The following is a 13,036-nucleotide window of genomic DNA, read 5'->3' as shown; positions in this document are numbered from 1 at the left end:
TCTGGAGAACAATAAAAAGAACTTGACTTTGAGAAATGATGCTGAAGGTAGAAAAAAGAAGACAGAGGCATACCATAAAATAACCCTTGATAGAATATGCTATCTCACCATAGAGTCAGGAAGAGTTGTAGGCACCAATGACTTCCTTGTAAGTACAATGAAAGGGGAGCCATTAAGTGGTAGAAAGAATAGGAAGAAAACAACCTGTTGGTATTTTGAGATCAAAATTTTCATAATGTGTTGTTTTATATATTTTTAGTTTATAAGGTGTCACTGGCCATTATTTGTGAAAGGGTCTTACCAGCTCTTGCGCATAAATCTAACAGAGATGGTGAAAGAGATAACCGTGTCAGTTGGGGTGCCTGGGTGGCTCAGTCAGTTAAGTGTCAGACTCTTGATTTCAGCCCAGGTCATGATCTCTTGGTTCGTGAGAGCGAGCCCCATATCAGGCTCTGTGCTGACACTGTGAAGCCTGCTTGGGATTCTCACCCTCTTTGTGCCTTTCCCCTGCTAGTGCTCTCTCTCTCAAAATAAATAAATAAACTTAAAAAAATAACCATGTGTGAGGTCATAATGATAGTCTAGATACAAGTTTTAACATTTTCCAACCAATCATCTAATATTAGCACATTTCAGCTTCAAAAATAAATAAATCTGAGAAATATTAACTTCCCAAGGTTGTTGAATACAATTTGTTATCTCATCAGATCCAAGAAGGAACTTAAACATTACAAGTGCTGGGTACCTAAAGCAAAAGAGTACAAAGGTCAGAATTTATTTTTTTTTAAAGCACTAAAAAAACCCAAAGCATATAAATATGGACAGGTAATCACCTTGTGCATCACAATAACAAAGAAGGTTATATATATATATTGAAAATACTGGATCACAAAAGCAAATGAGGAATTTCAAGAATATAAAAAGATGTATTTTAAAAGAAACAATCAGAAAAGATCTCAAAGTATTTAAATATGAATGTCTAATCACAGTGGCAAATCAGTAACATATTCCCAAATGTAAAGATCTGGTCTCAGAGCCATACAATCTGATCCTAAAATGGAACAACAGTTAATCTTACTCTTCATGTAACAGGCATATAGGCTACAATCACCTTGTTTAGATACCTTTCTTGTTCTCTAATTTGCCACGTGCACTTATCTGCAGCCCCCCTATGTCAAAGTTGATCTGTTATTAAAACAAAGCAAGTCAATCATCCATGTTATTAGAGTGCTCTTCACTTTATCAAATAGTTCCCCACCTTATTTGGCAGTTGGCCCAGAGAAGGCCTGCAAAGAACCTGAAATACACAAATACTTATTAAATAAAATAGAAAATAATGGACTTATAAAAGGAAAAAAAGGCAAAATATCTAGCCCCCTTAGCAATTACACCTAGAATCCAGCATGTCCAATAAGCCCTCAGAGAATTTTACCCATTAATCACTCTAGCACATGTAAACCTAATCTGGTGTTGTCACCCTTGGATATTCTTCTAGTCATTGTATTCCCACTGTTATAAAAACTTCAAAAAGACATCTACAATCTAAATGGAGGAGGTAAAACTATCCATTAGAAGAAATTACAAGAGCAAATTTTCATGACCGTGAGTTAAGGAAAACTTTCTTGGACACCAAAAGCACATGCAACAAATCAAACAGATAAATTGGACTCATTGGATTTAAATATTTGTGCTTGGGGGGGGGGGGGGGTGGGAATCAAAAGAATGAAAAGACAACCCACAGAATCAGAAAGAAAATATCTGCAAATCATATAGCTGATAGGGGACTTATACCTAGAATATAAAGAACTCATAGGATAATAAAAAAATGCAAAAAAAATGCAAATAACCAAATTTTAAAATAAGCAAAGGATTTGAAATAGATATTTTGCAAACAAAGCCAGACAAATGGCCAATAAGCACATGAAAAGATTCTTGACATCATTAACTACTAGGGAAATGTAAATCAAAATCTCCAGTGAGACATACTTCACACCCAGAAGAATGGCAATAATGAAAAAAAAAAGTAAAATAACAAGTATCGCCAGGGATGTGGAAAATCTGAAAGCCTCATACATTGCTGGTGGGAAAGTAAAATGGTGCAGCCACTTCGGATAATATTCTAGATTTTCTCAAAAATTTTGGAATTAACATATGACCAAACAATTCGACTTCTGGGGATATAACTCAAGAGAAAGGAAACCTTATAGCCACACAAAAACTTGCACATGAGTCTAATGTAATGTTCATAACAGCATTCTTCATAATAACAAAAAAAAAGAGAGAACCCAAATGTCCATCAACTGACTAATACATGTTGTACATCCACATAATGGTATATTATTCAGCAGTGAGGAAAGAATGAAGTCCTTATACACACTACAACATGGATGAACCTTAAAATCATTATACTAAGTGAAAGAAGCTTATCACAAAAGGCCATATATTACATGACACCATTTATATGAAATGTCCAGAAGAGGAAAATAGACACACAATGCAGGTTTGTCATTATCTAGGGTGGGGAATAGGAGTTGGATGTGAAGGGGTATCAAGGGTATCTTTTGGAGGTGATGAAATATTCTTCCGAGATCAGACGAGATCGGGCGCGTTCAGGGTGGTATGGCCGTAGACTAGAGGTGATGAAATATTCTAAAACTGATTACGGTGATGGTTGCACAACTCCGTGATAATAATAAAAGCTATTATATTGCACACTTTAAATAGGTGAGTTATGTGGCATATAAATTATTTCAATAAAGCAATTTCTAAAAAGTCATGGGTAAGGCATTGTGAACAAGCTTAACATAAGGGGTAAGAATTCATGTTCACCCATGCCAACAATTAGGTTATATCTTCATTTATAATTCTTGTTTTGAAATATAATCATCAGGTCAGCAATATCCAACAGGGCATAAAATAAAGCTGAAAGGTTTCACCATATAGGTTGATAGATACACAAATAAATGCAGACATGTAGATCTACAGAAATATATCTAAATTTTAAGATGTTATTAAAACTGAGGGGATTAATTCTGAACTCCCTTAAATTCAGACATTATGCAATATAGCAGTGACCTTAAGATAGATAAGCTTTAGGTAGGTAGTGAATTCTTTAAAATTGTACAAAAATGGGTACTCATGTGTGGGCAGAACAGGAGAATCGTGAGGGGACCAAAGATTTCATCAAATTTGCAAAGAGGTCTGGGTCTTTAAAATTAGGAAGGACCACTAAACTACTAGGTATGCTACATTATTGGGCCAAATAACCCAATTATTTCATTTAAAAAAAAAAAAAAAGACAGCTGAGTTGTCAGCCAAACTTAATGGGGATTCAAAACTGAACAGTAGAGGGGGCTGTACTTTACATGAAGTGTCCTGAAAACTGTCGAACTTTGACATCCAAAGGCAAATTGGAAAATACAGGACTCCAAGCCCAACCCAGGACCTACACAATCAAAATCTGCACCCCCTCAGGGATGCCTCTGCAGGCAAAGTTTGAGAAGCACTGTTGTAACCAGTTTTTGCATGGCCCTCCCCTAAGAACGTTTTTTACATTTTTAGTGTTGTTAGAAGACTAAGGAGAAGGAGGAACAATTAAAAAGAAGGTAGAAGAGGAAAGAGACCTCATGTGGCCTAAAACGTTGGAAATATCTGCTGATACTTTACAGAAAAAGTTTGCCAATCTGCTTTAGAGTACCTGTTTGTCACTTTCCATTAATAACTAATTTTTTCACTTATATTTCTTTTATATAGGATCATAAAACTGTTTTCTCCAGATTTCAGATGGGAAAAAAAAAACAACTTTGACTGCAGTGTTAATATTGCTCATGTAATTATTTGGGATTCTTATATGAACAGATCGGCTAAGCAAAATATCAGATTTACCTGCAATTCTAACTTTTCTTGCAGCAAGTCTAGACACCTTTTTATTTCAATTATTAATAGGACATTCACAAAGTCAAGTGGTTTTTTTTTTAAATTTTTAATGCTTATTTATTTTTGAGATAGAGAGAGAGAGAACATGAGCAGGGGAAGGGCAGAGAAAAGGAGACACAGAATCTGAACTAGGCATCAACACAGAGCCCAACACAGGGCTCGAACCCACGAACTGAAATCACGACCTGAGCTGAAGTCGGATGCTTAACCAACAGAACTACCCAGGCACCCCAGTCAAGTTATAATTAAAAGCATTTTATTCAACTTTCTTCATCTCTTATTAAAAACAAACAAACAAACAAACAAACAGAAAATAGTCACAGGGACTTAAAGATGAACATCCAAATGTTTATTGTTGCTAACCATGAAAGTAAACTATAAAACAGCCAAGTGACTTGTTCATAATTAAAGAGCTAACAGATACAGAATTAGAACTTAAGACCTTTAATCCAAAATATTCAGGATTCTTAAAAACTGGATGTAAGAATAAGTAAAGAACGCACATTACAACTACCCTAATTCCAAAACCCTCCTCTAAGTTTGACTGAAATGAGTCAGATAGATGCCTCTAATCACATTTCTCTTGGTTTTCAAAACATAATTCAGACTACCAGCATCAGCATTACCCGGGATATCTCCTTAAAATGCAGATTCTTGGTCCCCACAGTGAACAAGAAGCGTCAGAAGTTACAAATGGAAGAGGTCTAAGACAGTCATTTTTGGCATGCTGACCAGGAGAAGGTCATGCCCTCTGACCTGGTCTAAACTGGTCTGGAAAGTCATGACTTATACCTGGCAACAAATTAGTCAGGTGCATGCAGAAGCATCTTTGAATGAGGTTCTAAGCACCCAAAATTACATAATGGATTTTTTCTGCTTCTCAGGGATTCTCAAACAATGATTTTGAAATGATCGTTGGTAAAATATTTAATAAAAAAACAGAGTAATTTATTTGCTCTTCAAATGTTAGAGAGTTGGAGTAGAAGTATAAAATCCTAACTCATAAATATATTTATAAATATATTTAATATATATTTATTTAAATATATATTACTCAGTGAGTGCTAGAGTAACTTTTGTTTTTAGAGTGACTTCAATTACACAGTATAATAAAAGAGAATAAAGCACCTAGAAGAACACTTGTTGATTTCATTTCAGAGGTAAACTGCTCCTTCCTCATTGTTCACTTAGAGTATAGTATTTCCTTGAACTAAGCTTTACTTTTCACTCATATTTCACTCATAGTGAAAGCTATACTTTTCACTATATAGTCATATCTGGTCAAGTTAAACAACACAAACTTTTCTGATGTTTTTTTAAAAGGCAGAAGAAATTCTTGGCAAATACACTCCCTCCAGCCAAATTTCTGTGCAGCATCTGTTGTTGTTGTTTTTTTTCCTAAAAACAGACACAGTACTATCTCCTAGTTAATAATAACCATGTGTTTTGCTGTTGTTGTTTTCTTTTTTGTGTGTGCAAAAAGTACCTTTATTAAAGCATAGGGATAGGACACTTGGGCAGAAAGAGCTGCACTCTGATTGTGAGGAGTGACTGATTATATATGTTTAAGTTGGGGGTATGCAGGTAGAGATAAAGGAAGTCTCTAAAGGAATTTCATATGTTAAAGAAGACTTACAGGATCCTGGAGGTCTGGCTATTGTCAAGCTAAGGCTGATTTTGACCTTTAACAAAGCATTAAGACAGTTATGAATATTTTCAAAAAAAAAAAAAAAAAAACCCTAGTAAGACTAAGCCAGCAAGGTTCTTTCTGATTACTCAAATTTTGAATGTGACCAGAGATACTTCCTGAAGTTTTCCCTCCCTCAGAGAGGTGCATAGTGCTACATGAAAAAAATCAAGGTTTCCTGACCCATCACATTGAGGAGGAGGTCATTGTGGAAGGAAAAAGGGATATGGGTTATTAACCAGCAAATATTTATGCTTCACTTTACCAGGTGCAAATCAGAATACCAAATGACTCATCAGCCAGTTTGGATGATGAAAAGAAATTACACATAGACTACCAGGACATGTAGTGAGCACCTTATTTTTTTTCTCTTCTATAAACAAAGATCCCCCCCCCCCAATATTTCCTCCTTAAAACCCTAATCACAATGCTAAGAGTTGATGTTTTCTGAGGCCATTCTTGCATTAATGTTTTTCTGCAAGGTAAATTTTAGCTAGACCAGGTTGATTCCTTTATACTAGATTTCAAAATGAGTTGTTACTGCTTTCTATTTTGCGAAAATAAATCCTATCAAAATTTTCTCCATGGAAAGCAACATATCCCAGTGCCACTATAAACTCCATCCACACTGATTAGTGAGCTAACATAATTTGTAATGAAATGGAATTGATCACTCCATCAAGTCTGTCCTTGTAACTTTTCTATCCTTGAATTCTTCATGATGAATAAATTCTAGTATACTTCCTTTATGAGGGAGGGGGGAAACAGATCATTTTCCCCCCCACATAAGTCCTATATATGATAGGATGTGGTGAGCAAGTCAATATTCAGGAAACACAAAAACTGTTTTATCCATTTAACCTTAGTAAAACTCTCTCAGGAGATGACCTGATTTGGCAATGAATTAAATAAATTTATAAGATTCTCATTCCTTCTGGAAGCACAGCAGTACCATGTTAAAAATAAGTTTAAATTAAAATTGAGAACTCCAAAAACTACTTATTTACTATAAAATTTCTGTATGGCTTTTCAATGTCATAAAACTAAAGGGCAGAGTATATGAATGGGAAGTGACAAGTATAAAAGATGTTTCTTGTCAAACTTAACAAGTAACCTTGATTCTGGAAGTTTCAGTTATGCACAATGGCATCCAGCAGCATCCCCATTATCCAGTTTTCTAGGTCCAACAGGAAGAAGATGAAGCCACGAAAGACCCTCTCATCTCAAATCCCACATTACAGATGAGAAGAAAAAAGAAATAGAGAACCAAAGAACTGAAGTTTTTCTCCAAAACTGAGACTACAAGAACTATAGTTACCATATCTAGGAATACAAGCTCTGTTTTTAGGATGAGTTTTCTTTGTCCATTATGCCTCTTTCTTAGCCATATTTTTTTGGAAATTTAAAATGTAAAGTCCCAACCAAGCACTAGATTTCAGTTTATTTTTGTTTTGGCTTAATTGATTTCCCCCCCCCCCTGGGTCATTGTATGCATTAGGTATATGACCTTTATTTTAGCAAGTTACCTAAACTTTCTTATAACACTATTTTGTCATCCTAAAATTGAGGCAAATGGAACAGTAAACTCCTACAAATTTGTTGTTTCATAACATGACAATGGCTGTCACATCCTAATGGACATAACGACAAGAGAAGATAACAGGTAGCAGGCTTAGATTTACTAGCACAGAGCAAATTTTTAAAGATACATGAGGTAGATTAATGCTCATACTTTTAATAAAATATAAATTAGAAAGTTTGCCTTGATAGGTCTATCAAAAGAAATGGCTAATCAAATGCTTTCTTAGGGAACGCTCCAAAAGTTAACAATGCTTTAAAAACTTTTGTTTAAAAACTAGCTCATGTAACACTTGTAATTTATTCTTACATTTCTATGAAATTTATTTTCATGGCCAATAAATACATGGTTCTAAAAATCATTTTAACCAAAAACCAACTGCTAAGATAGGGATGCTTATCTTAAAAGTAAATATTTTATCAATTATGTAAAATACAACCTTAGTCAAGATATTTAACATTTCTTTCCTTATTCAGGGTAAACAGGTTGCTATTTTAGGGGAAAGCAACTGAGACAGATTTCATAAAACTTTTTCTCTGAATTTCACAAGTGTATGTCAGGGCTTTACTTAAGTACTCTTAAAAGAAATTGCTGAAGATACTAAAAGTGGGACACATTTTCCATATTTTTTTCCTCCACCTCCTTAACGTTATTTAGTACCTTCATTATGTAAGTTTTAATTGCTTTTTATTACACATTTTCTGGCTGCCTAAATCCAACGCACTGAGCCGCCGACCTCACCTAAGAAGGTGGATCTAGGCAACACAGCCCCAACATACAGGGGAAGGCATGATTGTTTGGGAAAGTTAGACCAGTCGCCAAAAGAAACTGAAGCCAGGAGTAGACACATGGGGATATCTCTACAACATTGCAGAGACATTTTGAAACCACAAACCTGAAAGGTTTTTAGTAAATTTTTAGGAGTGATTTCCTCTGGAGAAATAACAAATTAATTTCCTACTTTATGAATTCATTTTCCAACAAGTCAGTGTGGAGCCAATGTATTAACCTGGACACTCATCCAATACTATTTCAAATCAATTTGCTACACCTTACCATGGTTGAAGGCATTCTTTAAAGAGTGATTTGCCACCAAATCAGAGGTTTTCATGGGTTATGTAGATTTGCCTTACAATGACAAAGCAAACTCTATTCCAGGAAGATATCCTTGAAATTCATCTTCTGATCATCATATTTAAAATATTTCAATGTGGTTTCAAAATTTCATTAGACTTTATAAGAGATATGCAATGGGACAATTTCCAAACTCATTAAAATGTTTAACGATGTTTAATTTTCTAAAAACATCAACATATATTTGATGGAGACTATGAACTTATTTCAAAAATATGGCATTTGTTTTATGTAAGCTCCAATGGAGTGATAACATTTAACCTTCTACTTTATTTCTTAAGCAATATATTTTGAAAATTCTGTAGCAGTAGTGTTAATCATTGTAACCATAGATTCCAAAGCCCCCAGTGTCAGCATCAGAAAACAACATTCCTAACAGCACTCATATTTTACATGCATGCTAAACTTTGTGAAATATTTAGTCTCTGCTAATTGTGTAGAACTCGTGATATATTTTCCTCTAGCCTAACTATTTTATTATAAACTTAAATTGAGATTCAGTGACCTAGTCAATATTGCAAACTTCTTTTACCATATAGTATCCTAAAGATTTTTTTAAAAAATAGAATTGAAAATATTAGCACAATTCAGAAAATTTCTTAAGAGAATAATTGCTAAAGCATTACCCAAAAAATTACAACTGCCACGAGCCACGTATTAGCTGTCTCATGTCTAAGTAATGCACACAATGACTGATTTGAGCCTTGTTCACTTCCAATAGACATTCTACAGTTGACTCTTAAACAACTTGGGGAGGGGGCTGTAGACTCTTGACTCTCTAACTCTGTCGACCCCGTAGTCAAAAATCCACAAATCCATGTATAACTTTTGCCTTTCCAAAATCTTAATTACTACTAGTCTCCTGTTTACTGGAAGCCTTACCAATAGCATAAACAGTGGATTAACATATATTTTCTATGTTATACGTATTTTATATTATATTCTTATAATAAAGTAAAATAAAGTAAACAAACTATCATTAAGAAAATCTGAAGGAAAATTCATTTATGATGAATCTGTCTTTTGCTTCAACAGTGTTTGGATAGAAAGACCCTGAAATGCCCTTCTTCCAAGTTCCGACTACCCTCCAACCTCTTTTCTAGCCACAGCCTTCAGAACCATCTTCTCAGCTATCCTCTGCCTCCCAAACCAGTCAACAATGTTTTTGGGGGTTTTGTTTTTGTCGGTTTGTTTGTTGAGCTTAGCTCCTTATTGCCGACCAACCACGAGCTCCCATATTCATCAAAATTAGTCCACTGAAATAGGGGCCACAAACAACCCTCAGGTCAACATGTATATGTGGCCCTCCTACACTTACCTCTCTCTGGGCTTCTATTTTGACCATAAGTGGCTCAGGAGGACAAGTGCCACTTATTTGGGGGTTGGCCGAGGGAATCTCAAGGGTGTCAAGTGTCTCTTGAAAACGCAAAATCAGCCCAGCAGCTGTGCGCTCCCCTAGGAAGTGCAAAAGCTGTCCCAATATAAATCGGTAAAACCCAGGGTGCCGTGGAAGCCACCATGGTCCTGAAGAAGAATCTGAACTAAGTCCTTTTGTATCTGCACATCCTGGGTTCTGCCATGCAAACCTCCACCTCTGTGACTTCCTGGAGAATCACTTCCTGGTTGAAGGAGTAAAACATCAAGAAGATGGTAACCACCTGACTAACCTCCACAGGCTGGCTGGCAGGCCCTGACCCTGGGCTGGGGGAGTAGCGCTTTCAAAGGCTGTCTCAAGAATGCATAGGAGTCTCCAGAGCCCAGTGGCTCTTGGGGAGCCCCTTTGATATCCCTCTTGGTGTCAGAGCCTCTGCCTGAGCCTCTCCCTTCAGGCACGGGGAAGCTTTTTAACCCCTCTGGAGCCCTAGAGCAAAACGTGGATCAGGTGCAAACAACAAAGCTTTTTATAGCCAGAGCATTACAAAACAAAACAAAACAAAAACAAAAAAAAAATGCGTATAAGTGGACCTGTGCAAGTTTAAACCCATGTTGTTCAAAAGCCAGCTGTAGTTATACTTAAGAAGTTGGCCTAACATATGAATCTCACGGCATTGCTCTATTATCATTTTTTGATATGGTTCTTAAGCCACAGATGGGCTCATGTGGAATGGCAGAGAGGAGATGTCAGAAATTGGATGCAAATTTTTGTGAACATCTGTGCATGTGCCTTTTTATAAGGTACATCTTTGGCAGTTAATAGAGACTCTCTTAACAAGAGGACTCTGACTTAAAATTGCTCTTATCCAGGTGCTGGATCGGATTGTGAATGCAGGCTAGTTTCTTACCTTCCCCACATGTTGTTTTCCTTATCTATAAAACCTATCTAATAACAGGACCTATCTAATAACATTGCTGAGAAGGCTGAATGATTTATTTCCATAAGCACAAAGTAAGCACTCAGTAAATGTTTACTTAATTAATGTTAGTATAAAGTGTAAATTTTTTAGTTGGATAAACTCTCTCACTATACTCAAAGAAATCTATGGCTCTATAAAAACAAAGGGCTACCATCCACAAAATGGTCTTTTTTAATGCAATAGTATGTCATTCAAAATACAGCTTCTTCCCATCTCTGTACCATGATTTGTTACTACTGCTTGTTCCTACCTACCAATTAAAGGTCATTCTGAATGATATACCCTACCTACATTTCCCCGAAGTCTTCATGTTTTCAACAATTCTGGGCTTGCATTTGTCATATACTGTATTCAGTTTTAAAGATGAGGAGTGCCTGGGTGGCTCAGTCGGTTAAGCATCTGACTCTTGATTTCAGCTCAGGTCATGATCTCACAGTTTGTGGGTGCAAGCTCCACGCTGGCTCTGCACCGTCAGTGGGAGATTCTCTCTCTCTCCCTCCCTCTGCCCCTCCTCTGCTCATGCTCTCTCTCTCTCAAAATAAATAAACTTTAAAGATGAAAATATTAGGTGCTAAGTCAATATGTAATTTAAATTCATGAATAAATATATTCCTTTTTTCATTCTGTTAATGGAGCTATATTTAGATACCTAGATTTTGACTTAAAAAAGCCTCTATAACAGCTTAAGAAAGCTTCTACTACTGTAATTCGTGACAAATTGTATACCTAAAACTTTAGTACCAGACATTACTACCTTGGCATGCTAAAGAAATTATTTGTGAATTATAGTAATTGATATTTAATTAAATATTAGTGCCTAATAATTCTTTGTACCCCCTTAAATATTTTCTTGAAACAGATTATACCATTATCAATTATTTTTCTTTATAAAAATCTTAAAACCAATGTGTGATAAATACATGGGAAGCTTCTATTTCAGGGTTGCTTTTGATCATAAGTTTAAAGAGAATAAAAGAATATCAAAAGACATCTTTCGAAGGCACAATAATATGAGTTAGGTTCACTCATTATTAACCTTAATAATATTCCTGTTACAGGAATATTATTAGAATACTGTCTGAAATTAACTTGCCAGGGGTTTAAAGGGGTGGTTAAAACAAACTCATTTTCTTCCTTTTCTTCCTTTTAAAGCAAAATATTACAATTTTATGAAATTGTGTGCCTTTAAAATAAGGCTAAACCTCTTGCAACAAAAGACCCAAGTCAATGATGAGTACAGTGATCCCAAAGATGAAAAGAAAGATTTTCTCTCAAATGGTGGGAACGGCCATATTATATTCAGGGTTTTTTGTACTGTGAAATGGCAGGTCGGAATTCTTTTTCTGAAGCCTGTACCTTGGAGAGTAAAGGCAGTTTATAAAGGTAGCTGAATACAACTTGTACTTATCGCTTTGTCTTTCACTGTCACACTCAGAGTGAATGGGTTTTCACAGTTGACCAAACTGAATGGAAGCGACAGCATCACATTTCTGCAGAGTTATTTGCAGGATACACACTAAAATTCACCTTTAAAGTGTTTACTCCTCTAAAAACACGCTGGACAAAATTTTGATCCAGAATAGGTTGAAAAAGAGGCCATGTTTAATCAGCTGCAAATAGCTCTTAAGCTTGGAATTAAATATGTGTTTAAATCTTTAGAATATTGTAGAAAAATTTCAAGCCAGCATTTTATGCCTCACTTTATGCATTGAATTAAAGAATCAATATAAACTTCAGTTAATCTCTTTAAGAAAAACATTCTATCCAGTTTTATTTAGTAAATCATAATGAATTTGATATGACATCTGTTGTAAGGCTATACAAATGGTTGGTTAAATTTAGACTGGAAATCAGAGTTGCTTTAGTCTATTAGATAAAGAATATGAGTTACCTTAATCATCAGTATACCTTTCATTCAAGGGGCCTACTCTGTCTTCATTTTTCTTTACTTACAGTATCTGTTGATGCCTTTAAAAAGTGAGTGATTTAATAAAACTTTAAATTTCCTTTCAAGGGATATCTTCTGTTTCAGAGCAAAATGACCACCAGATAACATCATTACTGCAACAAAAATACCAAGTGTAGTTTTCAGTTAAAAGATTTGGTGTGCATAGAGAAAAAAGAACTTGTTTTTCGACTGAATGGAGAAAAGCAGCAAATGAGAGTGTTATAAATGTTTCAAAATGATCATGTTCTGGTTGAATTATGTTTCGCTGAAATAGATCAGATACTCAATTCCTTGGGTCTCTCAAAAAACATTTGCAGTTTCTGGAAAACTTACGAAAAATGTTATTTCCCATTCAGTTCATTTACTTTGAAGCCTTATCAGATGAAGGATCAAATGAA

At 35.3% G+C, this 13,036-nt stretch overlaps 1 protein-coding gene across 1 annotated transcript in view; it reads right to left on the bottom strand.

The window, feature by feature from the left end:
- ROBO2 (roundabout guidance receptor 2) overlaps window positions 1-13,036 on the bottom strand; it is a 599,260-nt gene that overhangs the window by 534,766 nt on the left and 51,458 nt on the right. The window contains exons 2-3 of the mRNA XM_042954335.1: window positions 9,655-9,791; window positions 1,125-1,185 (exon numbers count right to left, since the gene is read on the bottom strand). Of these exons, the coding sequence (XP_042810269.1) occupies window positions 1,125-1,185; window positions 9,655-9,791 (198 nt within the window). The remainder of the gene's footprint in view (window positions 1-1,124; window positions 1,186-9,654; window positions 9,792-13,036) is intronic.

Source organism: Panthera leo, chromosome C2 (assembly GCF_018350215.1).
Source record: "Panthera leo isolate Ple1 chromosome C2, P.leo_Ple1_pat1.1, whole genome shotgun sequence".
Lineage (NCBI taxonomy): Eukaryota > Metazoa > Chordata > Mammalia > Carnivora > Felidae > Panthera > Panthera leo.
The sequence above is the reverse complement of the archived record's forward strand: the minus strand, read 5'-3'. Positions and strand labels throughout refer to the sequence as shown.